Raw genomic sequence first — 21,148 nt, forward strand, 5'->3', positions numbered from 1 at the left:
GCACAGTGACCCTTAGCTGGACTGCAGTAGGAGATAATTTGGATCAAGGAACGGGTATAGAATCGTTTATGTCTTTGTAGAATTAAGAAATGGAATCTTGTCCAGAATTTCCTTCCTACTTCCGACTTTCTAAGAGTAGGGTAGTTTATTTCAAAGAGTGTCGATATGTATAATATTGTTTCCCTAGAAAGTACGCCTAAATGGTCTTCGAATATAATTTTAAAAAAGGGATCATAGATCATGATTTTGGGATGTCGCAACTCTCGTTTATTTGAGTCGCAAGTTCTGCGATGTGACTAATTTGGTAATGTTGGGATAGCAAAATACTTTGATTCCTTTTTTCTTTGGTTCTTTGTTGTTGTTGTTCCATATCCTCACCGTAGAAAGGATCATTTTTCACATAGTATAACAAAAATCCGAGTTTGGTTGGCAATCAAATCCTAAATACCAAACAGAAGTTGCATCAGTGCACTTGTTCAAATATTTAGACACACGAGATAAAGGCGTACTGTACAGTTTAATAAATTGCTGGAACTATAATTTCGTAAAACTGGGAAAGCATTTTTATCTTGATTCTGTATTTCTCTCTTCCTCTCTGACCCCGCCTCAAATTTAGCAAACATTTACGAACTTCGCTATTCCAATGACTACTATAAAGTGAGAAACAGCTTCAGCGATTGTAACGAGGTCACAGATGATCAAGTGGTCTTCGGGAATCTTTCTGCAACTCCATCAGGAACTAATAAGACTGTCACCATTAACCTACCGGAGCGAGGGTCAGAGATTGTCTACTATTTTGCCATTCGAGCTTGGGATGAGGCTGAGAACATTGGAGAGATATCCAACATCGCATCCCTGTCCATTCGATTCGTTTACGAAGACCCCTGGGCAGAAGATCTTGCCATAAGCATTTCTCTTGCAATGATCATGGCCATCGGCCTTGGTGTTGCGTGGATGTACTTTCATTATCAGACGACTCATATCATACGGGTTTCCCCCGAGTCGACGGCATCAACGGACAGAAGACTTCCAGATGTAGAAGAGGGGCAACAGGATCGACCCTGCAATAACCAGCCATCCACTTCATATTCACGTTGACGTTTTTTCTCAGAAGCCGAAATAAGTCATATCCTTGAACGAGAATTTTTGATAGACCTAGGAATACCAGTGGGGCACATTGTGAAACGAGTTCTAAACGTCCTACATATTTAATGATGTAATTACCAATACCGATTAATCGATCGGAGAGTTCACTGAAATAAGCTTTCTTAGATTAATCACCATCGTTTCATTTGACAACAAACAGGCAGGTTTGATGACCAAAAACGAACAATTCCACAAGGTGTTATAATCGGAATCCCATCAAGCCAAGCACACACTATGGGGAGCGGTTGCACAGAGATCCAAATTGGAACGAGTTGCCAATCCCATCTCAGTGCAATTGCACTGTAGTCAATCCAGGTGGATGTTTCATAAAGCTGTTAAGAATGACTTCACGCACGACTGGGACAAGTTCTTAGGTCATAACCCAATTACATATGGATATCACATAGCACAAAAAAGGATCACCAGTCGTGCGTTAAGTCATTCGTATCTTACGAACAGCTTTATAAAACACACCCACCTGGCCAGCGCATGCATTGCAACACCTCTGCATCTCATGGCGCCTCTTCTGTCTGACTCTGTTGTTTGCGCTGCAGAAGCACAGATATTATTGACCATGACGTCCTCGTCTGATTCAAATCTGATTTAATGGCTGAAATAAGCAAAATCACAGAAGAATTATATGTCAAATGTCTGAGATTTGGTTTGTGCAGACTCGCAGTTGCAGCGTGTTGTAGTTTGGCGCACACTCAGTGATTTTGTTGCAATCGGATCTCGGTGCAATCGTGTGGCAAAGTGTGCGCTGGGCTTATCGCGAAGGTTAGCAAGTAATCATACGCATGATTTTCACGATTGATTGTACATTGTAGTCAATACAATCAATCGTTAAAAATGTCCTACGAGGATTGCTGAGCTTTGTGCTACAAGCCCGATAATGTGTATTTCAATCAAGGAGTCAAGACGCCAGAGATTGACAGACTTGAAAAAAAGTAATTGAACGTTTCTCGTGACATGTAGTATATTTATATATTATATATTTATATATACGCATATCCCATAGGCGCCTGTACAAAATTTACCGTTGAATATGAGACCATATTCAACAGTCTAGTGCGCATGCGCGAATGCGTGAAACACAACGCGTACAATGAAAGCAATGCGATGCGCTACATAGACCACAATTACACTCAATGATGTCATAATAAACTGCGTGTAAGTCGTATGTCAATGACCAAAATTGATCCTAAAGTGATGATGCCATAATGTGATTAATGATTTGACTTATTAAATGAAATTTCTCCCTCTTTTTTTTTGTTTGGTTTTTTTTTATAGATGATAATAATTATATTGGATTGCTTTTTTTCATGAAATACCAGAAACATTCCACTCGTTAGGGCCAATATTCAACTCATCTGCGATTCGTGGAATATTTTCCCACATTCTTGGAATATTTCTGGTATTCCAAGATTTGGTATTCCAATTTGTCATTTTCGTTAAATAAGAACCAGTGATTATTTTGCTGATAGGTACGTTTGTTTGCAGTTCATGAATTCCTTTTCACCGTTTGACGTGCTGTTATTGGAGTTGTAAAATGCATTCCTTCAATTTCGTGTTAACTTAAATAAATTGTGAATTAATAATTTGCTCATAACTGGATGTGGGGGTCGTCGATTGAATCATGCGCTTCCTCATACATATTTCATCGTGTATTTTCGTGTGGAGGGAGTCAAAAGAGGGTATTTGTATGTCAAAAAATGAATTTTGGTGCAAACGGATATTTTTACCTTCAGATTATCATCTAAGTGAAGTAGTTAATGTGTGTATTGGAGTAATTAAGTTGAGCAAAGCATTTTTGAAGTGATTTCTGACTGATAAAATATATATTTAGTCCTTATTCTTTTTTCCGCGAGATAGCGTAGCAAGCGAGCAGTGAAAAATGTTCGTATTTGAAGTTGTGAAACTCGCCTTTTGGTCAATTATGGCGCTCATTATATTATCAAAAGGGCATCCTCGTCAGATGTTGCAAGCGCGAATCGCCAGCTCAAACCTTTGGACATTCCATTCCAAGCAGTCTTTGTTATCATGAAAACGTTGTGTATCTAACTAATTAAATGACGCAAGCGCGAAGTGCGAGCTGAAATTTTCAATATACTGACCAGAAAAGTGACTGAGTGATAGGACACTTAGTTAACCAATCGAGTAATGCGAGCGCGAAGCGCAAGCTGAAAAATTGTGATATTCCGACATGAAAACTTGACATTATAAGCACTTTTTGTAATCAAGAACAAAATTAGTACCTTATCAAGCAATAATTGATACGAGCCCGAAATGTGTAATATCCCAATGTGAAAACTGGACATTCTAAGCAATAATTGATGCGAGGTCGAAGCGCGCACCAAAATTTGTAATATTATGTTTTACTTCAAAAATGGCATTTCATTTTGAAAAGGGGCACATTTCATTTTAAAAAAGGGCACTTTCCATTTTGAAAAAGGAATTTTTTGCTACGAGGATTCGGGTTTTTTTTCTCCCCCCCCCCCCCTGCTCCCCGGTTCGGCTGCCCCTGGTGCCTATAGTACCTTACATTAGTAAGCAGATAGTAGGCCATGTTACTGCATGTTTACCATGCTTAATTTATATTATTAGTAATTTACAAGATAACATTATACAATGTAGGAAAGAATTGTAAAATAAATGCAGAAATTCGGCAAGCACTGTGTATACATAAAATGTGTAAAATGCGTATGCGAATGTGGAAGAGGGCGTGACTGTTTGTGTGTATTTTATGTGTGTGACACGAGAAATTCCATACAATTCTATCATTCTGTAATATATTTTGTTTCCTCCTTTATCAGTTCAAATTATTATTATTATTTTTTTTGGATTTGGAAAATAAGAAGAGTGAAGTAAAGGAGAACAGTAACATACTTCAGTGAAAGGTCATTTAAATTATTCTCTTCCGTTATCATTTACAGGAAATACGAAGAGGCCGTTTTTTATTGGTAAGAATGTATTCACAGTGTGGAACATAAATAGAAATCACATTCAACAGTGTGAACCTATTATATTCAGATAGTCACCCATGTGAACATGCTGTGAATAGTCACACTGTCGAGGTGTCAACAGTGTGAAAATATCTTCGCACTGTTGGATTTGAGCATTTCAAAACTTTGGATCATTTTTTTTACATAGTCCACTATGTCAACACACTCGGATCACATCGTGTGACACCGTGTTCTTTTGCATCAGGGGTTTATGCATGGTATTTCGTCCCAATCGAGTGAGAACTTAATAACAATGAAGGAATTATTTGCATTTGGAAAAAAAGCAGTGAAGTAATGAAGAACAGTAACAGACTCTAGTGAAAGGTAATTTAAACTGTCTCTCTTCCATTATGATTTGTAGGAAATACGAAGAGGCAGTTTTTTTTACTGGTAAGTGCACAGTGTCCCACAGTATATTCACAATGTGGAATACACATAGAAATCACATTCAACAGTGTGAACCATATATTCAGATAGTCACCCATGTGAACATGATGTGAATAGTCACACTGTCGAGGTGTCAACAGAGTGAAAATATCTTCGCACTGTTGAATTTGAGCATTTTAACAATTTTTTATCATTTTTTTTACGTAGTCCTCTATGTCAACACACTCTGATCACACTGTGTGACACCGTGTTTTTTCCATCAGGGGTTTGTGCATGGTATTTCGTCCAAATCGCGTCGGGTTATAGTGAGAACTCAATAACAATAACAACAATAATAAAAAAACCACTGCCGTGCTCACTGATTTGATTAACACTCACGTATAGAATAAGGCTACTCCACCGTTTGGCCTGTGTTGATATCTGTATCAATACCCTTTCTTCGTTGACTCATCATAACATTGATAATATCTCAACATTCCTTCTTTCTCACTGTCACACTGTTTTCTCAGGAACATCCATCCTAATGAAGACAGATTCTACTCAAAAGTTAGAACTGCTTTTAGACAAACAATAATGGCAAAGTAATTAATTCATTTTCATTCATGGTTTTCATGATTCTGTTTCAATATGTTAGGGTAACTTTAAAGTAGGTGAAATAACAAAACCTGAATATAACTGTCTCCGCCTTTTATTTTGTCTAATAAATGCTTTGCATCATTACGTAAAAATAGAATCTTATACAATTCAATGTAGAACCTGATCAATTAGCCGGCGGATGGGCATGCGCAATGGTCATATTTGTACCTTAGGTAAATTTTAATGAGAAAGAATCTAAGCCGTGAAACAAACGAACATCACTGGATGGAGACCTGAAATATTTGCGAATTCCTAGCTACTGCTCCCGACAAAATGTAAAACAAAAGTGGCAAACTCATTTGGCTGGAACTTCAAAGATATTGGTCGACGATTGATCGTAAAAACCGGCGGTGATAATCGTGACAGACATTTATAATACGCCTGTTGCCTCACACAGGACACGTGGCTTGCTGGCTCATCATATGAATCGACAAATGAGATATCAGGTTTCCTAAAGAGTACTGAAAATCTCAATGATAAGATAATATCAAATAATTATCTGATTATGTGATTAGTAAATAAAACCACCGCTTTCGTAAAATTCAGTTGATTATAAAATGTTTTGTAATCGAGGATAATCATTTGTATATGTTGCTTATTTTTAGCTCTTGCAGATAAAGACCTAAGCCAAATTCAACAAAACTTATCGGTTGATCGTACATATAAGATGATTTCTCAAGACTTATTGTATAACATGGTCAATGCAACCAATCCTTTCAAAATCGAACTCAAGATCCATTTCTTTTCATTTCTAGCGGGGTTCTGGAAAGGTAAGAGAGTTTCCACTTTCGAAATTCAGTATTAGCAAGATACATCGTTGCTATTCTGCCATGTTCTACTTGCCCTGCAACATACTTGGCACATGAACTTCAACTTGTGGGACACACGCTACTCAAGGTTCGGCAGGAATATTAAACTATGTAGAGAGGATATTACCCAGGCAGGAGGCAAAGAACAAGATGAATTCATTATAGCAAACCAATACTAGTAGTATTATGATGTTTGGTACGTCGTTCAGGTTATTTGTCCGTGTAGATACTATATATGCTATATCTCGCCAAAGAGTTTTCCTATACGTGGTAAGCTTTTTCCCACCAAATAGCGCGAGCTATGCATCGCCAGCCCCATGATTGAGTTGTGATATAAATTTCAGACAAGCAAATAAGGCACTGAGCGATATAAGCAGCAATAATAATTTGACAACATAAATAATTCGAGCACCAGTAACATAATATTTTAAAGTACTGTCTTTGATAGTATTTCTATACGCCGAGCGTTTCATATTCATTCCCTCCTCCTAAGAACAAATCATCTGCATCCGGATCACCGGCTTTGTAGGCAACCGAAAGACGGTTGTCCGGTTCCAAGTATACACCGGGCTCCTGGTACACCGGCTCGCCGCCTAAACTGTCTGCGTATGGTCCTTCCGGCATAGCGCCCCTCTGTGCTTCTTTTCGCTGGACACTCAAACTCTGGTAACCGTTGCCGTCGGGCCGCCGTTCACTGAGGGTCATGTAAGGACGCACATTAACATTCTGATTGCTGTGCGGAGGTGTGTGATAATCATCAGAAACTCCGTACGAAGTTCTAGACCTGCAATAAAAGAAGTCATTATGCGATACGCATATATCTCGAATGAATGTCTTTTCAACGATATATTCAGTTTTCACGACACTGTTACAGCCTGTATTTACTAATAAAAATATGCTTGAAATTTATATCTTACGCAGATTAAACTTCACTTAAAAGTCATAATTACGCCAATGAAAAAAAAAATAACGTCAAAGTCGATTGCAATAAAATGGAAAGCTAAAAGTTGAAAATAAAAATCAACATATTGTCTTAGAGACTGCTAGTACGTTAGTTTATTGATCACAATATATCAACCTCTCTTGAAAATAGCAAATTAGTGTGTTCTAAGAAATTCATAAAACAAGGCGTTGGCTGATTCACCAATGAAGTGACAGAATCAGATACCCTTTGCAAACGGTATGAATCAATACAACCAGTAATCAAGCACTCTCGCAATGGTAAGCAAGGGATTCGACACCAGGCCGGGAACTGATAGACCGAGCAAACTTGCATTGGCAATCCGTCTGAATGAATTAAAATTATTACTGTGATTACATACCTCAGTCTGCAGTTCCAGATGAGACAGCCCAAAATTATAATGAGACAAAAGAACAACAGCGCCCCCAAGATGTACACGATTATCATCATCGTCCCATCTTCAAATGGAAAGGAAAATGGAAACAGACAAAGTTTAAGTTCCGATTCTAGTATAGAAGTCTAAATTTCTAAAAGAAGTGGTTGGAAGTAATGTTAAAGTTGTACCATATACCAAAATGCTTATTTAGAACAATTTTATAATAAAAATTATTCAGGTTTGTTTGAAAATGCATTGATTCCATTACCATATTTTATCGTTGTTTGTTAGATTTTTGTTAGATGATAGTGTTTGAATCGAATAAAGACTGGATTACGTGTTTTACTCTAAAGGACAGGTCGTGTTGTGATGTACATGGAGACAGCATTATGCCATAAAGATGTCCGTCTTCAATCAGTGATGATGATCATACTTATCAATTTTAACGCTACATCTTAGTTCTGTTCATACGTACAGGCCGAACAATATAATGTAGAATAATAGCACAGAGGAGACCATAGGCCTACCTGACAAAGGACCTTGAGTAGCTTTAAAACTTTTGGTTGATGACACTTCTAAGGCTGCTGATGAAGTGGAGATCAGGGATGTTCCCAGGTCAGGGCTTGTCATTTCTATGGGACTGGGTGTTCTTGGCAAGGAAAGATTGGTAGTTGTTGCCATGGGAGTTGTCGTCGGGATAGCTGGAAAGATGGATAGCTGTTGTCATTATTGTCATTTCAATCACAATTGACGTTACCATCATTAACGACACAACCTTCATTACCGTTGATTTGATCAGCATGTTAAGGGTTCAGGGAATTTGTAAACAAAACAACGGCTTACCGCAATGTTACCGAGTTAAGTCTTGAGGCCGATACATGAACTAGTATAAACGATGAAACAGATAGTAAATACATGTATATGCAAATTGCAATTTGTAAAGAGCGAAGCAAAGAAGTTGCATTAATTTTTCTCCCTACTAGATTGTGCACAATTATGTTTGTACATAAGGGGGCGATTCTATGAGAAATAAACTTTTCTGGAAGTTCAACTTCTATTTCCCCTGTAAATCTTTAGTCTTTTTACTGTACTGAAAATAATCTGAAATCATTACAACCTTATCAGCCTCGAAAATGATCTCTTTTAGGAAGGTCTTATACGTACTTGAGGGAATTACCTAGGTGGTTGTTTCATGAGGCCGATTGTTAGTCATGAGTGACTTTATGAACGATTGTCTGCCAAAGAATAGGTGCCCCTTCACTTTCATTGTATAAGCTTTCTTGTGCTACATGATATTCCGTAATTGAATTACCATCTACACTTGTAAGAACATGTCAAAGACGTTTCTAACATCGCTTGTAACTTTACGAACAGCTTTATGAAACTCCCACCAGGAAAATTATAATGGCCAGTCTTTCATGTGATGTACAATTGTAACTATTACTAACATCTTCGTTAGATGTGAACATAATGTGTTCTGTTTAAAAATGGGTGGTGTACCATTAACATAAATCTATTTTATCTTCATCAACTAGAAATGGGCATGATTTTATCTGAGCATCAATATCATGCATATCGTTTACATTTAATATTTGGACATCACGACCCTTAGCTTTTGATTGGGGTGAGTTAGACTGCTCAAAATTTACCTGGTATGTGCATTCTTATTGAAACTTTATCAGTATTTGAAATATTGTGTTCTGCTAAGCCCAAGTTTCCAAAGTAAATATTTAACAGATACATGCATGTATCTTTTTTTTCATGCACATGTATAGCATCAACATAATCATCCAAAGAAGACAGAAATGAGGCTGAATCACTTCTACATAATTGCAAACAAGTGACTCGACGATAATTGAATGACCCAATAAGGAATTTGTCAAACCCCTGCATAGCTCGAAAAATGAGTTGGTATTATGCAATCGTCTATAAAACTCAGTTCCTGATTTGTTTTGTGCGCATGTATTTTAATGATTGTTATTTTCTGTCCTTCTACTTCAAATTTATTTGCGTTATTGGGAGTAGGCCTTACAGAGGTCAGGATCATTTTGAATGAACCCTGGTCGACGAGTCTGCTCCAGACATGTTAGAGATGCAGCCGCATCCTATTCCCAGATCAGTCAACCGGGTGTCTTTCTTGGTTCTTTACCTGTTCTGTGAACTGCCATTTTTGCAATGCCTCCACAGGTTTCCAATTGATTCCCACTGCATGTGTGTCTGCAGACAGCGTCGCTAAATATTCCGTACAGGTCGAAATCTGTATTCTCATCACCGCAGTAGCATTCAGAGCCCAGCTCCAGTCCCGCGTATGCAAAATCGCGTAGTCTACAGAAAGTAATGCAATCGCTAATTGTCATCCTAGTTGAATCGACGTATGATGTTCCAGTAAGTAATCGTGCTTGCGGGTTGTCTCCGTAACAGCCGAGATAAGATGGCCCTGTGTGGTATGATGAGATTCGAGTCATATAAATGAATGTGGTGTCGAACCCATCGATTAGAAAGAGACCCAAAAAAATCAAACATCAAAACAAATAAAAATAGTTTCTCGATATGTTCGATGACGCTTCAGACGTTCTATTTCATGAAATTTATGGTATAATTCCATATACGATCAGATCATAAGACATATGAAAATAAGAGTTGTTAGCACAGTGCATGATTCCCATCAGTTTAAACTTAAACTGATCATTGTAATCTAAAATTATTGTTGTCAACAGAATTTTGATAGCAATTTCGTTATTTCCTCAAATTATTTTCTCAAGGTTTAATTAGAGCTCCAGGAAATGTACTCCCTCTGTGATGAACAAGGAAATCTTGGGTAGATAATTTAGTATAATCACTTGCAATGCGAAAAGTCATGCATAGCTTACGAAAAGATGTATCATGTTCATGAATCGGTCCACAAGTAGGTGTTCCATAAATCTGACCGTATATAAGTTACGAGCGATTTTACAAACGAATGCTGATCCTTCCCTAGACGCTAAATTAGTATCAATGAAAAATTGGTGTATATCATTTGCCACAAGATAGGATCCCCAGTTGTTCGTAAAGTACCTAGTTACTTACTAACAACTTAAAGAAACACCCAGCAGGTCCACCGTCAATTTTATTCGAAAGATGCGAGGTACATCAATCAATAAATAGGCTTTGTTGATGTCAAAACATAATTATGACAAAAAATATGAGCTTACCTTGACAAACTACTCCGGCTGAGTTTGAACTACCGTAACAATTCTGTGTCGTCATCCGGCAATCGTCCAAAGTTTGTTCATCTAACGAAAGGAGATAAATCACATTATTGTCATACAAATTAAAAAAGAATCATCTTGAAACCTTGAACACAGTCAAAAGCTTACCGAGGCTATTGAGATATATCAACGATGGATTATCTAGCATACATTATACAGCCAAACATCTTTGAAAGAAACAAAATATATAATGACTGACGGACACCACTGAAAGAACAGAAAAGGACTGACCAAAAACCCCATAGAACTCTAGACGTCTCAATGATACCTATTGCCTTACGAACTTAGATTAGTCCTTTCGTGACTTTTCACCGGTATTTCGTATTTCAAATATCTTTCATACAACAAATCTTTTTGGCAGTTGTTCCATGGACTCACACTGGTCTTTCAATTATCTTACAATGATGTATCCACATTATTTCAGTGATTTTCACAAGACATTAAGACTCTCGAGTAAAAATATCTACTAAAAAGATTAGCAATACATTTGAAAGTTCATCAAGAGACCAGTGAAGAACCACTATGTCCACTGAAAGAAAATTTTCCTCAAAGACAGAAGCCAGGCCAGACTTGCCAGAATCGTGCATGACGTATTTAATTCATTGAATACCATTAAATGGGGAAGCAATTTTCATAGTCATTCAGTAGACCTACTGTCATGAATGTGGTCTTAATAATTTATGTGGATCATCACTATCACATGAATAATGGAATAAAGCATTTTTTTATGACAACTGAGAAAAATAAGAAAAACATGTGAACGGTCCTTACTTCCTTTACAATGGATAGTTTTCTTGTATATTGGTGCCGTGCCCGAGTCAAACTCCGACCTCACGAGCTCCATCTGTGCCCCGGTGAAACCAAGCTGTCGACACGTCACTGTGACGTCATTTATATCCCACGAGCTCCCACAAATTGTATTCCATCCGATGCCCTCGACGTTGATTTCTACTCTGCCGTTTGTTGGGGAATCGCCATCTTGTAACCTCACATCTATGATGATGTAAAATATGAAAAGAGAATCGATAATTCCTGCTACATTGTAAAATCGAAATTCGCGCTATTATCCCTTGAACAGTTGAAAGATCATACGACCATGACGACAGTCACCGTCTTCGATAAAACACTATCTACATTAAAAAGTGCTTAAATATGACGATCCTTATTACGTGGCAAGAATTCAGAGGCTGAAATTTTTCGACTACTCTCTTATACTGAGCTATTCGAATCGTGACCCCGCATGCCGATAGTGAGGTTAGCCAGATCGTTCACACGATACAGACAACTATGTACCGGAGAGGTGGAGTGTTTATAATGTTCAACGATTTTGGCATATGTGCGAGTAAGCAAAGCGAGCGGGCTCTCAAAATCGATATTTTTTACTAATATTTTTGCCATAAATCTGAATTGTAAGTCTGGTATACAAGATAGTTGGTTATAAAAAAAGATTTAATGACTTCACCAAAGAATACCACGGTTTAAATGAAAATTTGTTTTCGGGCCAGTGATACTCGGGAGCCCTCCCCTCTCTTCTGTCCCTGACATACACCCCACCAGTTCACTGTGTTTTTTACGGTAGATTATACGCATACATGCATTCCATGTTTTTTTTTTTGACGACATTATTACATGTATCAAAACATCACATAATGCAGCAAATTAAACACGTTCACCATTGTGAAAGAGGCCTTACAAATAATCTCGTTTCCGTATTAGCGATTATTTGGCGGATACCGGAACTGCTTTGTGGTTGAAAATGACCCTGGTATAGTCGATGTGCATGGACATACATTGATTCAGAGTTCAATTAGGCAAATGAAAAAAATATTTGTTTAATCTAGCTGTGGTACGCAACCATTGTGTTTGCATTGATTTAAGGAAACGGAAAAGTAATGTCAGCTGAGCAGGAAAACTAGGAATATTAAAATGCGTATCGGTGATAGACTGTGGGCACTGCAGTCAAATCCATGAACTGTCATGGATTCAAAATCACAATTTGAAACTTTTCTAAGTTTACGTTTTTTAACGTCATGAATGAATTTCACTTCTAGATTGGTGGAGTATTATCTAATGATTTCATTCAAACTACATTATCAAAAGCCTACCACGAGCACTGCCCTTTCCCATACCATACAATATAGTGTAAACCAATTAGCCTAGATCGAAATCCTGATATACGTCATTGGTAATTATGCTTATTAAAAAAATACAATAATACTAACCATTATTGTCTAATTCAAAAGTTTGAATATCAAGAGCGGCGCCTCAGGGGAAGGGGTAATAATTCCCCCCCCCCCTCACCGTCATGATCATGCAGTGGAAATAATGAAAAGAATCGTAAGAAAACAGAAAATGAAAAAAAAAGAGTATCGAGAAAGGGGATGTAACTTTAGGTGAACCCAGTGGCGGACCGTGACCCGGAGGAGACAAAGCATTGGAGGGGCACAGCATTGTTCACAAACAATACAGTGCCCCTCCAATGCTTTGTCTCCTCCGGGTCACGGTCCGCCACTGAGTGAACCCTATCATTAAAGTGAACCGAAAACATATACGTTTAGACCACCCCCTATTCTTAATATATCCAATTACTCTGGAATCGCCCCCTGGGCTAGAGTCTCGGACACTAAAATTTAAAGGCATTTTAGATTTTTGCCACACTGTGTATTGGTATCAGTTTCTATAACTTTTTAATGTATATAGTATACATGATATAAAGAAGAATCTCATTTTTGTCAACTATGCAAACATTAGCCGTTTGATAAAGTGTCGTTTGACCCATCACTATTGACCTAGATCAATAAATCAATACAGAGATTTGCAATCAATCGAAACATGCCATATCCAATCAAGACCACTTTTAAGCGCATGATTATCAACCAATGGGAAACGTGTATGAAATTGGGAAAACGGAGCAAATGGGGCAAATTATGATTTAACAGCTGGAATGAGCGCATAATTTGAATGTACAGTGGTGCTAAAAGGTTAGTGAACCCCACCAAAATACACTCTTTAATGTTGAGTATTAACATTAGAAAAAACACATTTTATGTTTATATAATTTTGTTTCTTTAACATTATTTCTTTTGAAGGGATACTCCGAGCTAAAGATATTGATATCTAAAAACATACAGCAAATACACAAAGCAAAATGCTGAAAATTTCATCAAAGTCGGATAACAAATAACGGAGTCATCAAAACTTAAAGTTTAGCAATATTTTGTGAAAACAGTTATATGCACGTCATCATGAATATTCATTAGGGTGGGCTGATGATGTCACATCCCCACTTATCTTTTTCTTGTGTTATTACATAAAATCATAATTGTTTCATGTTTTCATACATGTATGAATTATGTGTCTCCATTAAAATGAAATAAGTTGCAGCAATAAATAAATAATGCACTTATTCAGTTGTCAATCCAATTGTTTTAGATTTTGGTAGTACGATTTTGAATGAACCTAATTTCATGTGATAAAATACAAATTAAAGAAGAAGTGGGGATATGACATCATCAGTTTGCTCATTAAATATTCATGAAGACATGACTAGAACGGTTTCACCGGAATAATGCAAATCTTTAATATTCAATAACTTTGTTATTTGATTCTTCAATTTTGATAACATTTTCTGCATTTTGCTCTGTGAATGTTACTCTATTTATTGAGATACGAATATCTTCAGCCTGGATCATCCCTTTAAATATTTTCCTGCAGAAAAATAATAAATGTAGTGGTCCTTGGGTTAGGGTAATGGTAATAAGATGTAGGCATACTATATCATTTCATTGGAATGAATGACTATCAATTTGGATAGGTAGATAATGGATTCCGGAAGTGATCACCTCACCAATGGTAAGAAACTGCATGTGACTGTAATGTTGCGTGTATAGCCTAACCACATATTCCATGTTTGCTTATTTCCGGCTATTTCTTGGAAAAAAAGGCACGGATATAACACGTCAAAATGATTCCTTAATAGATATTAGAAATATGTGCATATTGCAGTGATCCAGGTTAATAATTTTTTTTTTTTCTGTACTGTGTACTGATGATGTTTACATAGTACTACCTAAAATGTTTAGTGATTTTCCATGTCAGTGTTGGGAAATACCTCACCTTAGTACATGTAGTAGGTTATTAAAGAAAATTAAAGTGCCTAAATGAAACTATCATCACTCGATTCGCATCCATTCGTATCGTATTGCCTTTTCTTCCGTCCATTCATTCATTCACTTTATTCCAACTCTTAATTCGTCTGACTTCATTTCATAAAGATAAACTACAGGCATTAAAAGAGGTCGATTGAACGTATAATAGGCCTATATATAAACTCGACTGCAAAATTCTGCATGTTTCTAGAACATCGGGTAATAGGTAATAAAGTAGTTCTTACCAAGAATTACCGCAGTAGACGAACAGAACCATGAAATAACAAAAAGTATTGCCTGGATTCCCAACGGTGCCATATTCGTCTATGTTTTATCCAACGAACTTGAACAGATTCTGCTGCTTTGTTGCAAATTGTAATCGTGCCTCCAACAAAAAAGGTGAATTAATATCTGAGCCTCATAGGGTGAAAGTGACAGATACACAACAATTTAATCGCTGATGGAGCCGCTTAAGTTCCATGAATATAGTCTTCAAACCATATATTCAACAGCTCAGTCTCACATGGTGTTGGTATCGTATTTTTGCTTATACAGAAACTATTCCCCTCTGTAAAGTATGACTGACAGCATTATAAAGACAATTAGCTTTCAAAACCTCCAGAGGTTACTGTATTATGAAACAAACTTAAGCTTGATAGAGACATCAATCAACTTAGCTTTGTTATTTAAGCCTTTTTTATCCGAAATGGCGTGTTCATTACAAACAGTGTGTCGCTACAACCTTCATTATCATTATCTCACAACATGAAACACGTTTCCTCTTCTTGACTGAGAACTTCAAAGATATAGCGTATTATCGAGTTATGGGCCACTCGTTATGGTTACTTTTTTTGTTATCCTCATCATTCTGGGTGCAAAAATTAGCGCGTGTGACCACTAGCACATTCTCCGTACAGCAAAGATATTAATGCCTGGCAGAAGGTTGCATGTGTTGTCCAGGAACGTTCTGTCAGGACTAGATAAATATGTTCAGTATCCAGGATTGTCCATTTCCTCATGGTGATATCCTAGGAAAAAGGTGACATGAATACGCGATTATGAGGTGTGGTGTTCAATTACAGTACCAGTCGAGACACCATACACTAATCATGCTTGCGTACATATAATACAACAACGGATGGGACTCTATAGCATAGCCCCGACTACTTCCGAACAATAACAACTCCAGAATCCACCAAGTGGAAACTGCCTCCCCGTTTTTGTGCAAAAGGCAAAGCCCAGGTGATTGTTCACTCCCAAGCTATTGTGTGGATTCGCCCCCGTGTAAACGGAATCGCGACAATGTATACAGAGCAGCGCATAATGAGAAATGGATCTTATTTGAACTCTAGCGCCTATCAATTAAATGTTCGTTTCACAAAGACCACCGCACGGATGAAAGAAGTTGAACCCGAGAGATAGGGTCACTTTTTCGCATTGCTCCACGCTTGATCAAATCCTGGATCCTTTCGAAAAGTCAATACAGACCCCAATATTATGAGATACGTTGTCAATTGCGTGAGCTGCTATATCAATATAGGAAAGTAAAACATAAGATATACTATGATTTTTTTTCTGGATTCAAACTGATTATCGGATAGAATCTTAAAGTTGAATTAAGAAGGGGGTGAGTTTCCATAAATATAGGTTCTACATACAATATATAGTATATATAAGTTGTTCAAACACATAGCATGTCACAATAATCCTCTGCCTTCTCGATATTTTGCTTTGAAAGTCTATGAAATTAGCCACCTGTCAGAGCCCGAGAGACGAGTGTACAGAAAAGTCACTCGGAGTGTGACGTCACCGGGGGGAATTTAGTATAAGAGGTGCCTGAATGTCATACAGAAATGCTATGCAGAGAGAGAAAGATATTTTACTTTTTTTTTTCAAAGCAACTCAAATCAAATAAATATGACTGATATGTACAAATCTTTACTTTCCCTGTATAAAAAACAGTATGAATAACCACCATGAACTCTTCAATCATGATGTAAGATAGCAAACAGTGAGTTATTGAATGATATTTTCACTATTTCTCATTTATTTTATCACGATGTTCAATCAAGTGAGTAGCTGGAAAGTAATTCCGGCGGCTAGCTCAGCGCGCGCTGAACGCATAATACTAGTACACACAACACCCAGGCATTGAGTGTACTGTTATGGTCTGGTATGTCGACTTAGTTCATGGCCGCGTGCAGCGATCCCCTGGCGTTTTTTCTTCTTTTCTTTTGTCTTTGACTCCACTTTTATATCCTCTGGATCATTTCCACTCATAGCTCATTCCACAGAACAATCTTGAACCAAACGTATATTATTCTTTCTCGGCCTTCTGAGTTGTTTTCTATATTTAATTACGCTAGGGGTCACCGTCACACATACAAACGCAATTCGGAAGTGAGTTGAAGACAGAAAGATATATAGTAATTAGTATACATCTCTATGGTTGAAGACAACAAGAACGGTACGGTAGCTCGACAGCTAGCTGCGCCGGAGCGGGCGGCCGGTCGGCACAAAGCAATTCCGCAACCAACTGTGTTTTTTTGCAAGAGCCGCGTCACACGCGGATAAATATGTCATAATAACACGTCTGCTACGTTATCGACTGGTGAGAAGATCTCGATCAAATTTCATATTATTCACCTTGAAATTATTCCTTTAGGGTCTATGGTATCATTCTGAGGGAATTCACATATTTGGAATAATAGTACGGCCACAAATATTTTAATCATTTCCTCTTTGCAAGTTCTATGGCTCGCAGATACAACTTCAACTGCAGTTATTCCATATGAAGGAGTACGTGCATAGTACACAAAACGGCACTGCCACCGGGACCGAATACCCCCCGGTGACGTCACACTCAAAGAACACCCGTCTCGGTAGGCATTGCAGGAGCGAACTCAGGGAAAATGGGTAGGGATAAATCGTTCAAATTCACTATTTTGAAAAAAGAAAATGGGGGGTCGAATCACCTATTAGTGTTTGGGGGGTTGTAAGGTTGCTATTAATGTAAATATCTCAATATTTGGAATCGTCTTCTTAATTCAACTTTAAGATATAAGTGGAAGAGCCGTGGTGTAGTGGTTCTGACTCTCGCCTTGTAAACAGAGGGTCGTGTGTTCGAATCCCACCGCGGTCTAGCGTCCTTTGGCAAGGCGTTCATCCACACTTTGCCACTCTCGACCCAGGTGCTAAATGGTTACCCGGTAGGATGCGAAAGATATGTTTGATTTTGCCAGCGCCATAATGAGGCTGTGATGAATGCAAGGAATGCTCCCCAGGGAGTGGAAATTGTGCACTTTTCGTGCGAGATTGAAATGAATCCAATGACCGGGGTAATAATATGCTGTAAAGCGCTTTGAGCCATTCTGGGAAAAGCGCTTTATAAAAATTGGCTATTATTATTATATATCATTATTATTATTATTCTATCCGATAATCAGTTTGGTTTCATTAAAAAACCAAATATTATTTGTCTTGTCTTCTTGTCTTTCCGTTAATGCCCACAATCATTACAATGATTATTATGGCATATGAACGTCAAGATTGACTTGACCTGAATTTTGCCGGGATCGGCAGGTGCAATACACCGGGTGAACACCCTACTCTTTGACGAATAGTGTATTGGTTTTAACGAGCATAGGTTGTGACTCTCCTATACACGGGACCAACATTTGCGTCCTTTCCGATGGACGGAGTGTTTTCCAACTGCATTCACACCTGCACTGAATACAGTGGTGAGGCACGCTAACACACAACGTTATAGCATCAGATTTTGTTGTCAGACGCGTTTCGGCATGAGCGGGACTCGAACTCCTCACGTTGAGATCTACGATCTTATCCGAAACATGCACTCTAACCGACTGAGCTACGCTGCCTTGATAAGATATTTGATAAGAATGTCAAGGGTACGCGTGTAAACCAACTTTTTAAAAAAATTTGAAATATAGGTTAATAAGGAAATAGGATGGTAATTAGTAGCAATTGTAAGATTTAGAAAGTGTGTTTTTTCTTTGAAATATTTTACATGACGTCAGGCGTGTTAATTCAGTTTTAGTATTATTTATCTTGGTCGATAGAGGGCGTTGGAAATTCGCCATGCCAAGATCAACCAATATTTAAAGTTCAGCCCGTCGTAACTCTGCAGTAGAATTCAAGATAATCGGTACAAGTCCAATGTTGTAAGTAACAGGACCTTAATATTTCCTTAATGTAATGTTTAACTGAATATATGAAACCAAAATTAACTCAAGACGATAACTTATTTGTTGTTAATATAGGTCATAACTTTGTTGAAAGTGTAGGGAGCTTACGTATAGAATACACGTGTGATAAACGTATATTGACATTGATAGTTACTTGGATGTGTTCATGAAGAGTGTTGCGTAATAGCATACCGTACTGTGTAGTAATCTCGCGCACAGTTTATAGTACAGTGTAGGTTATTCATGTTCGAGTTGTAAACGAAATGGAATGTCAAAGTAACAAGCGTTGCTTTGTTAGCTGATTTTGGTTCTAAATTGTTGAAATTAGATACAATTATGTATAAGTTTGGAAATAAGGCATTAAAGCCAGTTTTAGTGCATGTGAAAACCCTGATAATTGCAAATTACAAATAGGTGAAATGAAAGCCTAAAGATAGTTATCATCGGTTTGAGTAAAGTTATTGCTAGTCAGAAATGCCTTGTAGAGTATAAAGATAGTATAACGGCAAGGAAATGTTTGATTTCAATAGTTGATATAAAGAACAAATTAGACAAAGTCAAATTTTTGTTTATTCAACCACATATAGCAACATTAATTCAAGGTTCTTTGAACACACTGACAGAATTTATGAGGTAAATTTGTTACAGGAAACCAGAATATTGATTTATGCAAGATTCAAACGTTACAATTAATTTGGGCAATACATAGACTATTTAGTTTATCTCATGCAAGTACATAATTGTAAAATGTAACTGCATATATAGAGATGGTTATTAGTGTTTGTTTATATTTTATGCTACATATTGAACATGCTAGATGGTATGCTAGATCGTATGCTTGATGGTATACTTGATGCATCGTATGATAACCGGAAATTCTGCGTCACCGAGTCTTTTGTTTGAGTACTGTCTACTGTCAAGACACTCGTAGTTACACGTCACAACAATATCTTTATTACCTTTTTTTAATGGGAACTACTCTAGCTATTTTCGTTTGTTGTGGTACTTTACCACTAGACAAAGACAAGTTTAGAACATCTGTGAGACATGAAAGAGGGGAAAGCATTTCATCAATAACGTTTTTTAAAAGAAATTTTGAGATACCATCGTATTATTTAACCTTTTTTAGTTTTGAGGTTATCAACTATATTATTACTTTTTTTTATGGGAACTACTCTAGCTATTTTCATTTGTTGTGGAACTTTACCACTAGACTAAGACAAGTTTAGAATTATGTAAGAGGGGAAAGTATTTCATCAATAACGTTTTTGAAAAGAAAATTTGAGATACCATCGTACCCCTTTAACCTTTTTAGTTTTGAGGTTATCAAATGTTGGTTACTAGCTTTGAGAAAATTATGAAACTCAAATCAGAGCTGGGAATATTATTGGCAAGATTAGGACCTATATTGACAAAAAACAAATCATTAAACAACTCGGCAATTTCTAAAAGGTTGTCAATTTTACGGTCATAGTCCGGGAGCAAAATCTCATAGGGGCCCTACTTAATAAGGAGTTCGTACAACCCACACCATAGAAAAGGTTTGACAGTATTAGGGGGTACAGTCGAATTTAAAGAGCGATGTAAAATAGCAAAAAAAATAAGATAAATAACCTTAAAGGGTAAGGTAAAATGTAAGTTGCAATATCTTCGCTTGTATATGCCATAAATACCTCATTTATGTATCAAAATGTTGTTGGGTGACAGCTCTAATGTTACAGTAACATTTAAAGTGAAATTTAGATATCAAACCTTCAAAATATATATACACTCATGGCAAATATCCACTTCCATCTCAAGTAGATATGAAAAAGTGATACGATAAAGTGATTTTGTGTTGTTAAACATGAGGCGCTCTATATAACTACAGTGGGACTAAATATGCGTTTTTCCTAACAACATGAAGATTTTGGCAATGTTTCTAGACATTTCAGATAATGTTTTAACTACCATATATGGGCTACTTTTCACAACCTTGTAGTGCCTTCAGTTTGAGATCAAACGCTGCGTGAATCGATTAGCATTGTTGTTCACTGGGGATATAATCTGATCCCATCCATCTTCCATTTTCTTATACTCATTTTTTTTTCTAATTTCTTTAAATTGTTAATTCTTTTATAGGGTTCATTGGCCGAAAGGCCTCCCGATGGGGGGGGGGGGCTGCCAAAGTCACCCCATCCTATTTCTGAAGTTTGTCTATTTCTTGGAAAATGTTCCATTTTGAAGT

The 21,148-nt window shown here is 37.2% G+C and overlaps 1 protein-coding gene across 1 annotated transcript; it reads right to left on the minus strand.

Moving 5' to 3' along the window:
• Positions 1 to 5,121: 5,121 nt before the first annotated feature.
• Positions 5,122 to 16,186, minus strand: LOC129259011 (soluble scavenger receptor cysteine-rich domain-containing protein SSC5D-like). The gene is made up of 7 exons (XM_054897277.2): positions 14,959 to 16,186; positions 11,337 to 11,558; positions 10,509 to 10,589; positions 9,467 to 9,754; positions 7,845 to 8,018; positions 7,303 to 7,399; positions 5,122 to 6,764 (listed from the first exon to the last, which is right to left on the minus strand). Exons 1-7 carry the CDS (start codon positions 15,029 to 15,031, stop codon positions 6,434 to 6,436), a joined length of 1,266 nt encoding a protein of 421 aa, XP_054753252.2. The 5' UTR covers positions 15,032 to 16,186; the 3' UTR covers positions 5,122 to 6,433.
• Positions 16,187 to 21,148: the final 4,962 nt, after the last annotated feature.

The sequence above is a fragment of the Lytechinus pictus genome, chromosome 4, assembly GCF_037042905.1.
Source record: "Lytechinus pictus isolate F3 Inbred chromosome 4, Lp3.0, whole genome shotgun sequence".
Lineage (NCBI taxonomy): Eukaryota > Metazoa > Echinodermata > Echinoidea > Temnopleuroida > Toxopneustidae > Lytechinus > Lytechinus pictus.